The sequence below is a fragment of the Phycodurus eques genome, chromosome 20 (genome assembly GCF_024500275.1).
Source record: "Phycodurus eques isolate BA_2022a chromosome 20, UOR_Pequ_1.1, whole genome shotgun sequence".
NCBI classification, from domain to species: Eukaryota; Metazoa; Chordata; class Actinopteri; order Syngnathiformes; family Syngnathidae; genus Phycodurus; species Phycodurus eques.
The window spans coordinates 1,228,553-1,241,482 of NC_084544.1; the positions used below are offsets into that span (position 1 = coordinate 1,228,553).

General features: G+C 47.5%; 1 protein-coding gene across 1 annotated transcript; it reads left to right on the top strand.

Annotated features, from left to right (window-relative positions):
* Positions 1 to 108: 108 nt before the first annotated feature.
* Positions 109 to 12,620, top strand: ints8 (integrator complex subunit 8). Its single transcript, XM_061665656.1, has 28 exons — positions 109 to 238; positions 969 to 1,107; positions 1,190 to 1,364; positions 1,979 to 2,119; positions 2,195 to 2,266; positions 2,352 to 2,403; positions 3,240 to 3,422; positions 3,704 to 3,811; positions 3,979 to 4,131; positions 4,868 to 4,968; positions 5,043 to 5,184; positions 5,506 to 5,576; positions 5,647 to 5,822; positions 5,891 to 6,021; positions 6,443 to 6,553; positions 6,877 to 7,081; positions 7,169 to 7,290; positions 7,497 to 7,681; positions 8,362 to 8,395; positions 8,474 to 8,533; positions 8,610 to 8,671; positions 8,753 to 8,871; positions 9,687 to 9,790; positions 9,876 to 9,926; positions 10,866 to 10,939; positions 11,025 to 11,089; positions 11,175 to 11,218; positions 11,465 to 12,620. Exons 2-28 carry the CDS (start codon positions 975 to 977, stop codon positions 11,579 to 11,581), a joined length of 2,991 nt encoding a protein of 996 aa, XP_061521640.1. The 5' UTR covers positions 109 to 238; positions 969 to 974; the 3' UTR covers positions 11,582 to 12,620.
* Positions 12,621 to 12,930: the final 310 nt, after the last annotated feature.

Below are 12,930 nucleotides of genomic sequence, written 5' to 3' on the forward strand. Positions count from 1 at the left end.
TGTAATAATATAGTAAAAAGTTAAAATATTTGATATAAATATAAATATGCGCCAAATGCGGCCCACTTTCACCCTCCCGAAGACGAACCGGAACCGGAAGCCGAGGAAACGCAATGGCGATGCTCGGAATCAATTACGTGAGAAACAGCAGCGCTATGTCGCTCTCCAAACATTTAGGCCCACTTTGAACGTTATTTAAACGTTCTGTGTTGTTCTAATTCATATTTTACGCACTAAGGTAAGATAATTTACTCTCCGGTCAGAACGCCGGGCTCCAAAGTTTATCTGCTAGCGACAAAATGTATCGTAAATGAAACAACAGAGGAAGCAGTGTGCTTGATTTATCATAGCGGCTGCTCCGAACTGGCGTACACACACATGCACGCTGGTTGATGTTGTGGAAACCCCGCCCGCCTGGGCTACCAGGGAGGCGATAACAAACTAGCTACATGCTACTCCCGATTGTTTCTTCAACAGATTTGTCGTAGATATGCAGTTCTTAAATTATTTTACAAAACAATGTTATTATAGTTTATTTTGAACGTTTTTGGCTATTCTTGGTAACCACGAGACAACCCCTAAACCATCTTAACTCCAACATCGTGGTTTATCATTTAGTTTTGAGCGATCGTATTTATGTGTTTGTTAACAACAGTACAGTTTACTTACTTCTTGTCATGCCCTCGCTTGTGGGAAAAGAGAGCCACAGTCGCCAAAGCACTTTTAAGCCATTTAGAGAACAGGAAAACGCACAAACACAATAATCTCACAAGCCCCGCCTCTAAAAGGCAAATATTGAACACATATACGCTACAAGATGTATATGTTAACACATGCTAAAGAGTGAACAAGCTGTCTTTAACATTCAGGCTTTTTCCAGGCTCAGATTGAATAAGGAAACGTTTTCTGTAGCGTCGTAAATGCACTTTATTGTTCGTTCACATTTTCTATGAAATCGTGTTCACCAGAGGAGGATGAGCGCAGAAGCGGCCGACCGGGTCGCCGCCGTGACGAGCAGCCGGCCGGGCACGCCGCTCCAGACTTCCTGGTTTGAATTCCTCCTGGACGCGTCCCTGCTGGAGACACACCTGCAGAAGTCCAACCCAGGTGAGAGCACGACGTTACAACGGTCTCGGGATGACGCGCTTTCCCACGTGGCGACGATGACGATACCCGTGCGCCTCCTCAGACCCGACGGGCGTGCAGCTGGTCGTCCAGTTCCTGGAGCAGGCGTCCAAGCCGTCGGTGAACGAGCAGAACCAGGTGCAGCCTCCCGCCGACAACCGCAGGAATCGAACCTTGAAGTTGCTGGCGCTCAAAGTGGCGGCGTACATGAAGTGGGACCTCGACGCGCTGGAGAAAGGGTGTGTTTTACGTAACTACGCAGTGGAGAATTTCATTGAAATGAATGAAATGTCATGAATCTGTTCCAGCCTCCCCCAAAATACGGCAATAGAAAAACAAGCAACACATTTTTACACGTTTCTTTTAATAAGAAACATAGCACTCTGTAATACTAATGACATAATTAAATCAAATGTAAAGAATTAAATCGCACTGGTGTATCTAGTCTTATATTCACATCTGTGTTAATAATGGACAATGAAATTGTCATTGTTAAGATATAAGTTCTGTCTCCGAGGTTTTGCATCGCATTGCTCTTTACTGTTGAACTTTCAGGCTCCGTTGCTCACACCGATTAGCCACGATACAGTTAGCCGCGGGGCCACCGGTGACATCGCGGCTGACCCCGATGACCACTTCTGTGCGTGTGCGTCAAGGACAGAAACGCATTAACGCAAACAAGCTTTTGGAATCAAACGCGAAACGAAACGTCCGCGGAGGGAGCGAGATGGCGTCGGCTGTAATGTCTGCAATGTCTCGATCGGATCCGTGCATGAAGATATTACAGCCGACATATATTTATATGAAATGAATGCAATGGAATCAAAGCCAACCCTCAACGTCCGCTCGCCAGCTTGAGCATCCCCGTGTTGAACATGCTGCTGAACGAGCTGCTGTGCGTCAGCAAAGTGCCGGCGGGCGTGAAACACGTGGACCTGGACCTGTCCACGCTGCCGCCCACCACCGCCATGGCCGTCCTCATCTACAACCGCTGGTGAGACCCAAAAACGTCTGCGTTTAAAATCGAAGCCGCGGCGGCGGGATGAAGAACTCTCCCCCGCTTCACCAGGGCCATCAGAACCATCGTGCTGAGCAGCTTTCCCGAGAAACAAACCAAACCGGGGCCGCACCAGATGAACATGCAAGTTTTCTCTCGCGATGGGCGCATCGCAATCGCGACAAGATTTCACACGGGGCGTGAATTTGTTTGTTGGTCGTTTCTGCAGGTTGAGTGTTGTGCAGCAGGAAAAAGAGATGACAGACAACATCCTCAGTGTGGTGAGGAAACGTCTCGGGTGCTTCATTTATCGATCGGCCTCGGTTTCAGCTGCCGCACGCCGTGACGGCTTCGCTTCCTGCAAAATGGAAACAAGTTATTAATTAAAGGCTGTCATACGTCCGTCCTCTCAGTTGCATTTTAATTGAGTAAATACTTTTATTTTTCAAAATTATATATGAATCAATGATTTATTAATTATATACAAAATATTAATTGTTGCTTAATTTTGTTGTAATTCTTTTTTTACGGTAAAATGAACAATGGTTTCGTGATAGAACTATGTCCATTATTTTACTAGAATTCTTTTTTTAGTAAATCAAATGAAAATGATTGTATTATAATTGTTTTTATACAATCAATTGTTTGATCAATTACTTAATAAAGACTATTATTTTATTGTAATTTTTGAAAGTAAAAAGACCCTTTTAAAAATAAAATAACAGTTTATTATAATGAATTTCAATTAATTATTTTAAAAATAAACTTTAAAATAATGAGTGAGTTGTTAACATTTTATTAATATAACAGAATAAGCATTTTATTGTTAAAAAGAATCAATTCATTAAAAAAATAAGTTTTGAAAAGGTAAAATCTGAAAATACTTTACTATTTCATAATTTTAAAATAAATCAATTCGATAAATGTATTTTTGAATGAAATCTAATGTATTATTTTATGTGAAATTAGACCATCCATTCCTAAAATATTGTTTAAATAAAATTGAACCTTTTAATAAAGGAATGCAACCAATTGAAAAATGTTTCAGGAGTCGTGATGGATTAAATAACGGGAAAAGTAATGAATGAATGCGTTCCGTTCCGTTCCGCGTGTCCAGTTAAAGGAGCAGGCCAGCGACTCCATCAGCGTCCTGGCGGGGGCGCTGCGTCTGAAGAAGGACTTCTACGTGCACACCGTGAGGACTCTGGACCTGTTGGCCGCCGATACCGCCGCCGCCAACGGCGAGACCGAATCCTCCACGGCGGGCCTCCGCATCAGCGCTAACGAGCTGCACTGCCAGGTGGGCTCCGACGCAACCAATATCTTACATTAGGAAAAAGATCTTCAACAAAAATGTCACTCAAAGTGGATACACAGGTTGATTGAGTACTTTATGCCATCTCGTCACTGCACGTCGCTGGCATAGATAGTTGAACGACCATTCGTTATTTCGAGTAAATAAATAACCATCAGACCATTGAAGTGACATCGGATGATTTCCCGAGGCCCACCTGACGATGTCTCACGTCGCGCCGGTCAGGACTTTCTGCTTTCACGGGGTCCGCCTTCTACTCGTTTCAGGTTCACTACGACTTGGGCGCCATTTTCTTCCAGCACGGTTGCACGGACCGGCCGGCCTTTGAGAAAGCCAGAGACCACTTCAGGCAGACCAAGGAGCTCTTGAAGAAGGTACAAACACACCTTTTAGCCCCTCCCCCCCAGCCCATCTCGTGCGGGATATTGCCTCCTCGCTTGCATCAAAAGCGGTATTTCATACATTACACCCGACGCCGGCACTTGCGTCAGGATGTGAAAATGCTTCGGTTCAGTCCCGTCGCACGTCTTTGCCTCGTCAGCTGGACTCGGCCGTGCACGTCCACCTGGACGAGGAGCGCCTGGCGGGCTACTGGAACGCCTGCAAAGCTCTGACCGGCGACTGCGACTCCCGCGACTCTCAGACCACGCGCTACGACCAGATCAACGGGCTGCTCGGCGCACGCGGCTACCAGGTGAGCGCCGAGCTGCCCCCATTTGCCCCCAGTCTCTGATTAACCACTGATAAAGCTCAGATGTTCTAGTGGGTTTATCCTGTCATGGTCTAATTTTTATCACTAAAATGTAGCATTGGAAAAGTGGTGTGTAAACTTTTGATATATAGCGTTCAGTGGTATGTAGACTTGCTAATGGCCAACGTTCAAGTTTTTCAAGTAAGCCATCGCTCGGTTGTTTTTGTTTTTTTGCTTCCAGTTGTGAGCAAAGATTTGAGTGCGCTTCAGGCGGCAAAGTTCACTAAATCCGGCCTTCATCAGTTGTGAATGTACATGCACAGTTGTGTTTTGTGCCGGCATTTTATTTTTTTAAAACACCACATATCTTTGTCTGACCCAAGTCCCCGAGCTGAATGCTAACACACAATGCAAAACGTCATAGACAGGCTAACAAAACTAGCATCGATGGCGCATCTTCTTCATGTATCTCTATACGTATGCCCCCTAGTGGCCTAGGCGAGCACACCAGGAGCAGCAGCGCAATGCTCATTGAATTAGTGCATGAAATCGTCAATCAACTGTTAACGTTGTATTTAGTTTTTGTTCTTATAATACCAGAGAGTGCTATTTGGTGTTTTCAGTCATTTGAAAGGGGAACGTTGTATTGGGATACAAGTGTTTTTTTTTTTTTTTTTTTTTTTTTGGGATTCATAAGTCAAGGCAACGCTGTATGAAATGACGCTCGTGTTGGGCGCAGGCCGTGGTGGAAGCGTTCATCAAGGACAACGCCAGCCGCACTTTGCCCAAGCACTTCAGGCACTCGGTCCTCAGGGAGCTCTCGTACAAGGCCCAGCAAGGGTGAGCGAGAGAACCCGTCCTGCGATTTTCCGTATCGCCGGCCGTTGACGTCCCGACGATGTGTCGTCACGCAGGGAGGCGGGCCTGGACGAGGTGTGCCGCCAGCTGTGCGTGTGCAACGCCGTGCGCGACGCCCTGGAAGCGGAAGTGCTCAGCGTGCGCTTCCAGCAGCTGCTCATGAAGCCCAGCAAGCGCCTGCTGGACTTCATTTTAGAGGTAATGCCCTTCTTATCTTTATCGCCATATTGACAAATGAAAATCACTTTTATTGTGTATGCAACAATAAAACTCTGGACCTCTGAATAACTTCTGCACAACAAAGAAATTAGGAAAAGGCAACATGTTAGAAATTGTTAGCGGCATCGACCAAAATGCGTCTCAACAAAGCACGTGACCGCACTCCGTCACTCAATATAAACCGGAAGAATCCCGAAGGCGTGCAGCACTGTAGCGTCCTCTTCGGCTTCCTCTCGCGTCAGCTTCAAGCGTTGCACCAAATGGACGGCGTGTTGTGAGGGGAACGCGTTGATCTTGCAGGTGTGCACGCGGTCCCTGGAGAAGGAGCGTTCGTCAGAAGCATCCAGAAGGAACATGGCTACTTTCATGCGGTGAGTCAAGGCAACGAGTCGCCGCCGTCTCGCCTTCGCTCGGGCTCTTATCTCGGCGCTTGCGCGGCAGCGGCCTTTGCGAAGGCCTGGAGGATCTGTCGCTGGCGTTGGTGGTGTCTTCTCACAAGCTCTTCAGCGAGCTCCTGAGGGAGGAGGAGAGGAAGCTGCTGGCGGAGCAGCTGAGGAAGCGCTCGGCCACCGTCGACCTCGGCGCCAAGCCGCTGCCGTCCTTCTACGACACCCCGGGTAAGCGCGCGTGCGCTTCGTAGGCGGGAACGCCGCAGGCGGCTGACGCCGCCGCTCTTCTTCCGCAGCGTCGGTCAGCGTGAGCGTCGGGCAGCTGGAGCAGCGGCTCATCCTCTGCTCGGACCCGCGCGGGATCCGGCAGATCCTCAACGAGCTGCACGACGTGGCCGACAGACCCTTCTGGAGAGTCAACGGCAAGGTGGGCCGCCGCCGGCAAACTCCCGGAAGCGAATCACGTGCATAAATACCCACATGTCAAATTGTCAGTTGCAAATAATTATATTGCAAGTATTTAATTTTTGGTCACCAAACTCTTTTTTCCAGTGACTTCAACAATAGTTCAATTGCTATCCTCGACTTCTGATTTCAAAGCAAATTATCCACCAATTTGTTGTTTCCACTGTATGTAACAATATGACGAGGTGAGTCATACCGGCCGCCTGAGGGAAATCCTAAACTCCGGAACAACTGCGATGTGGCCCACGAAAAAAAAAGAATTTGACAACCCTGCGAGACGGACTCGTACTGCATTCGAGTTCACCGGGAATAAACCAAAAACAGCTTGATCAGATCATTCGATAACTCTAATGCTAACGCTGCTCTCCTATTTTTTTTCCCAGTGGGAAGTCCCTCCGGACTACATCAACGTGATCCTGGCCATCAAAGACAACCTGACCAAAGACCTGGTCTACATCCTCATGGCTAAAGGCCTCCACTGCACGGCCATTAAGGTACCGACGACGATGACGTCATTGTCTTGTAGATCGGCTCCGTTCGTCACGGTACACTTCGCTTTGCAAATCCTGATGGCTCTTGCGGTGTCGTCTACGTTGATAGGCTGACATCGTAGTGTGACATCATATAGTGCGATAACGTAGCGGCATTGTAGTATGACGTCCTAGCGAGAATTTGTGACGTTGTGGCGTGACACCAAATCATGTCGTCATGGCGCAGGGATGCTCTATTTAGCTCCGCCCCCTCAGAACCCTTCCATAACAACGAGAGTTGAGCTATTTTGGGAGCCCTCACGAAATCCGCAACGGTTGCGTTTCAGGACTTTGTGCACGCGCGGCAGCTGCTTTCGGCCTGCCTGGAGCTGGTGACGGAGTTCTCCCCGCGTCTGCGGCAGGTGATGCTCAACGAGCTGCTGCTGACGGAGGTGCGAGCCCACGAGACGGCGGCGGCCGACGGCGGCAAGGAGCGGCCGCCGCCCGACCTCGTCAGCAGAGTTCGCGGATACCTGGAGATGAGGATCCGCGGCGAGTTTCCCCGCCGGCGCCGGCCGTGCCCCAGGTCGCCGCGGTCGGGCTGTAACGGCGTTTTTCTTCACATTTTTTTGCGCGCAGATCTTCCGCTGCGGCAGGCGGTCGGCGAGGAGTGCGTGGCCTTCATGTTGAACTGGAGGGAGAACGACTACTTGACGCTGCAGGTGCCGCCCTCGGCCGTCGCCAACAACCCTTACGTCAAGGTGACACGCCCGCGTCCTGCGAACGTCAACATGAGCGCTTGAAACACTCTGCGTCTGCGTGTGTTTCTCTTTCTGCTGTCGCTTTGGAAGGATTTTACACAAAATGAAGTTTCGTGCTGTTTTTCGGTCTTCTTGTAATTTAGTTGCAATTTTTGTTGTTAATAAAGTGTTTTTCTCATAAAACACACCACACCTTCCCTCATCAGCTGGGCCAGCTCCTGGCATCTACGTGCAAGGAGCTCCCGGGTCCCAAAGAGAGCCGACGCACGGCCAAGGAGCTTTGGGACGCGGTGGTGCAGATCTGCAGCGTCTCCTTGCAGCACAAGAGGAGCAACGACGGGCGCGTGGGACTCATCAAGCACCGCGAGTCCTCCATGGGCATCCTGCACAGGTGCCAGCAACATCCAAATGATGCTATAGGTCATTTCTAGAGAAGTTCATCTATAAAAGTAAAGACAAAAAAAAAACCCCACATTGAGCAATTTTGGGATGCCACCTTATGGCGAAATGTCTCCCACACTGCAGCAGCCGCGCTTCAAGTCCTGTTTTCAAAAAGAAAAACAAACACAGCAAATGGTGGCGACCCACTGAAATACACCTCTTTTTACAACACGGAAGACAAAAGTGTCAAATGGTAAAGCGGTCAGTTTCATAAAATCGCTGTGTGCTGCCCTTCAAACTGCTGATAAAAGTGCAGAGAAGTGTTCTCTGTCCATTGACCGTCTGTTGTCGTACTCGAGCGGCTCCAACTACCGGAGACAAATTCCTTGTGTGTATTTTTTGGACTAACTCGGCAAGTAAAGATGATTCTCATTCTGATTCTGAAATGGTCCGAACTACTCATTAAACCCGTTACGTTCTTGTCTTTATACGATCAAAGTAACCGTAAAGGCGTGCAATGCTAAAGACGGCTTGAGGAACGTTTGTAAAAGAAGCAAAAAAAGGACACTCATCGCATTGCATTTGTGTTCGTTGTCATGGAAAAGAGAAAAATCTGATAAATCCATCAATGTCATTGGCATCTTTAGATGAATGGCACAAAACGTGTGTTGTGTTTGTTTGTCCTTCCAGGAGTAAATTCATCACGTTTGTCAAGAAGATCCGAGTGAGTACGAGCATAAAATGCGTCGTCGTCGTCGTCGTCGTCGTTTGTGACGTCGTCCGTGTCGCGTTTGCGCGTCAGGAGCCACTGGTGCTGACCACGTTGATCTCGCTCTTCGTGCGGCTGCACAGCATCGTCCGGGTACGCCGCGCCGCCTCCGCTTCTTTCTCCGCTCGCTCGCGCGATGATTGATTCGATGCTCTGTCGCCCTCCGCAGGACGACATCGTCAACGACGTGACGGCCGAGCACCTCTCCATCTGGCCGGCGTCGCTGCCCAAGTAACACGCCTGCAGTCTTTCGTCTCCTATATTCCCTTCGACGCCGTCGTCTCTAAAGGTGCGCGTGCGCGCGTTGTGTAGCATCCAGGCGGTGGACGTGGAGGCGGTGGCCGTGACTGTGAAGGAGCTGGTGACCTACGCCCTCACGCTGAACCCTAACAACCAATCGTGGCTCATCACGCAGGCCGACATCTACTTCGGTAACGATCATCGTGTTTCACAGTTACGTGGGACCATAAAATAGTGCGAATGTTGCCAATCCGCACAGCCAAAACAACAGCAAACGCTTCTGCAACTCGGCGCAAGGTGTTTTCTCAAGTGAGAAGTGGGCTGAAATATCAACGTTTTGGGCAGTGACAAAACTACGCTGCATATTGAAGCTGTTGTTTTTCGGAGTCTGTAACGTAAACAGGAGTCACACGCAGCTGTCACGAGGCACTCTGATTGGCCCGCGGAGACTTTTGTGGGCGGACAGTGACGTTTTTGTACGGTCTGATCGGTGAACTTGTGCCAGACGTCACTGTGGTAGTCACGGCGGATTGGAGCAACGGCGCCCGATGCGGAAGTCGAAAAACAAAAGTCTAAAAATAGATCGCGCGTGCAATTATTGAGAAATGAAAGTAGCGAGCGGCATGTAGATAGATTATTGTAACGGAGTAAAAGTACCGTTTCTTCTTAACAGTAAAAAGTATGCAGCAGTAAAACTCCTGACAAGTACGCTTTTTCCAAAATGTTACTGGAGTAAATGTAGCCCGTTCCTATCCCGTCTCTGTCATCCATGTTGGCAGACTGCAGACACACAAACGAGGACATTTGTAAAAATCTGTCATCGACGTTTTAGCAGATTTTCGGACAGATGTTTTACAGACCAAACCGATAATTGAATCACAATCACTTTATGCTCCCGGGATGGAAACTAAAAAGAGTTTTTGGAAAACTAATCGCCAGATGAATTGAAATACTGTTTAGTTGGCGACTTGCATCCTTAACGGCGGCGGCGGCGTTGTCCCCGCAGCCACCAACCAGTACTCGGCCGCCCTCAACTTGTACCTGCAGGCCGGCGGCGTGTCGTCGGATTTCTTCAGCAAGGCCGTCGCGCCCGACGTCTACACGGACCAGGTGGCCGCACAGAGCGAGCGTCTTCCCCGCGGCCGCTCCTCACCGTCGCTCATTTTGTGTGTGTGTGTGTGTGTTTTGCCTTCAGGTTCTGAAGAGGATGATCAAGTGCTGCTCCATGATGAACTGCCACACACAGGTCGCACGCACACACACACGTGCACGAATATTACACACTGCCTTTTTATCATTGGTGTGTGTGCATCTGTTTTTTTGCGTGCGTGTATTTATACGTTTTTGTAATATTTCTGGGTATTTGTCCTTTATGGTTGCATTTGTGGGGTGTGTGTTTTTTGTAAGCATTTGTGTATTCTCTTTCCATTCTGTATGCATGTGTGTGTTGCGCATTTTTGTGGTTGGATTTTTGTTGTTGTTGTGTGCGCAGTTTTGTATTTTGCTTTTGTTTTTGTGTGTATTTTGTGTATGGGTATATTATATATAGTGTGTGTGTGTGCGCATATTTTTGCCATTTTTAGGTATCTGTCATTAGTTGTTGCATTTGTGGCTTTGTTTTCTGGTGACTGTTTTTGTGCGTTTGTGGTTTTATTTAGGGTATTTTTTGACCTGTTTTTGTTTGCGCTTTTTTGGGTATTTTGTGTTGTGTGTTTTTGTTTGTGGTTTTATTTGAGTTATTTTTGTGTTGCGTCTATTATTCTGAAATGTTTTTTTTTTGTTATTATTATTGTGTTATGTGCATGTTTTGCGTGCGTTTGTGCGCATCTTGTCCATTTTGTGGTTGTATCCATCATACGTTTTTGTCTCGTGTGCGTCTCTGTATTGTGTATTTTTTGTTTTGGCGCATTCATGTGTGTAAGAGTTTTTGTGTGCACGTTTGTTTGTGGTTGTATTTTATCTGTGAAACATAATGCATGGCAAAGAGAGATCTTTTTATTTAAAAAGTTGTATTTATCCATTTGTAATTAGCAGTTTTTATTGTTTTTCCCTTTTTGATTGGTTTAGTATGTTTGACCTTTATTCACAGGCAGCACTTTGTTTTTTTTTTCCAAGCGCTGTATAGATGGGTTTGAGTTGTATTCATGGCGTATCGTGTTGTACATTTGTGTTGTGTGGCTTGCAGGTGGCGGTCCTGTGCCAGTTCCTGCGGGAAGTGGACTACATGACGGCGTTCAAAGCGCTCCAAGAGCAGAACAGGTAGACTTAGTTTGACACCGTTGAGCACGACACGACACGACAAGCCAACTACCGTACGACCGTGTTTGTGTGTCTTTCGAGCCAGCCACGACGCCATGGACTCCTTCTACGATTACATCTGGGACGTCACCATCTTGGAATACCTCACACGTATCCTTACTCAAATGTTCAACTTTCAATTTTTTTTTTTTTTTTTTTTTAATATTTATAAACGCAACCTTGACTGTGTGATCAGACATCCACCACAAGCGCGGCGAGACAGAAAAGAGACAAATAGCGGTAAGAAGCGTCAACATACAGTGGATATAAAAAGTTTACACACCCCTGTTCCAATGTTTTTCTTGCATATTCCCGATTATTGGGTGCAACCTGCGTACAAGCTAAATAGTTCGATGAAGTCACAACAAAACACCATTTTTGTTGATGGATATTTGTAGCTTTCTGGGTGGCAAATTGAAGACCTCACATTCATTCCTTTGAAAACGGTGTGCAGGCGTCCCTGACGAAACGTCCTTTGCTCCCCAGATCAAAGCCATCGGTCAGGCCGAGCTGAACACGAGCAACCCGGAGGAGGTTCTGCAGCTGGCGGCGCAGAAGCGCAAGAAGAAGTTCCTGCAGGCCATGGCCAAGCTCTACTTCTGAGTCCCTTTTCAAGGTTGTGCGACGACGTCGGACATTTGCCAATAAATACCTTTTGGGCACGGGCCGCGTCGTCCGCACCAGGAAGTTACTAGTAGCAAAAAAAAAAAAAAACCTTCCGAGGATTGTCTCAGCCCCGTTTTCACGCTCTCCGTCGACACAAACCTTAAATATGATACATTTATAATATAAACGTGCCCTGATTGCGAGGAGGAAAGGCGCCGACCCGCACGGCCGGCGAGCCTGCGCGCGTCTTCCCGTCGCACTTCGGGGAAACATCGGGGCGCGCCGCCGCGTCGAGTCCACGCACGACCGCAACGCCGCTTTGGGAAGATCGGAACACCACTGATGACATCGTTCTTCGTTTGCTGTTGTGTTTTGCGCTTCAGGGCCAGCATAGTTTTTAACTTTTTAGTACAAGCCATTCGCATGAAATTTGTTCAGTCTTTGTTTTCAAACGTTTATTTAGGACATATGTATTTCTTTGTATACATCTATTTTTTTCGCTCTGCATTTCAATGGACGAACGAACGAAGTCTGCATAGGGCGCAGTAGCAAATATGACCACAAGTTGGCGCCACGGTGTTTGGAGCCAATTCGAAGGGCAGCCGGAGAGCAGCTTATTGTTGCGGGAATCAAACCCGATGCCTTGCGGTCACGGGCCGCATTCTCAACCGCTCGGTCAGAGCTGAACAAGCGAGAGGAGAAAGATGTCGAAAATGTGGAACATGTACACAAAAGTACCTTATTTCTTCAAAAGAGGTTGGAGTTCTGGTTTTCCAAATCCAGCTTTGTGCTACATTGGCTTGTGCACTTTCAATTCAATTCATTGGCGCTTGTTGTGCGCGGACATGTATTTCTTCTTGGCTTTGTGGCATTTACTTTTTTTTTTTAAATGACCAAATTAAATGCCTGAGGACATTTCATTTTCGCAAATTGAGCTTTCAGGTACAATTGAAACAACCAAAAAAACTAGCGTGTGGACATTTTTTTGTACTTAAAAGCGGATTTCATAAACATTCAAACATCAACAACATTTGAACGTCTACGTTTATTGTTTTCCCCAGCGTCTTTCTTGTATTCCCGCGTGCGTGTCTTTTGTTGCATTCCTTTTGAGAAAGGCGATCTGTTTGCGCATTTCGCGGCGGCGCGTCAATGTGGTGTCGAGCTGCCACGGGCCGACTGCTTTGTAAGTTCAACAAAAAGATGCGGGCCACGTTTTGTTTTCACCCGTGACACGAAACCGATCACACATGCAGACAATAATCGGGCAGCGCTCCGAGTCCTGCGCATCTTCAACAGTATCTGTCACATCTCTTGAAATCTAATTTGGAGAATAAGTTCTACACGTT

Excerpts from the sequence above, each read along its gene's own strand:
- ints8 (XM_061665656.1), top strand. The coding sequence starts at position 975 with ATGAGCGCAGAAGCGGCCGACCGGGTCGCCGCCGTGACGAGCAGCCGG. Across the intron at positions 2,267-2,351 it reads GGGCCGCACCAGATGAACAT|GTTGAGTGTTGTGCAGCAGG; the intron begins GCAAGTTTTCTC and ends TCGTTTCTGCAG. Across the intron at positions 4,132-4,867 it reads TCGGCGCACGCGGCTACCAG|GCCGTGGTGGAAGCGTTCAT; the intron begins GTGAGCGCCGAG and ends TGTTGGGCGCAG.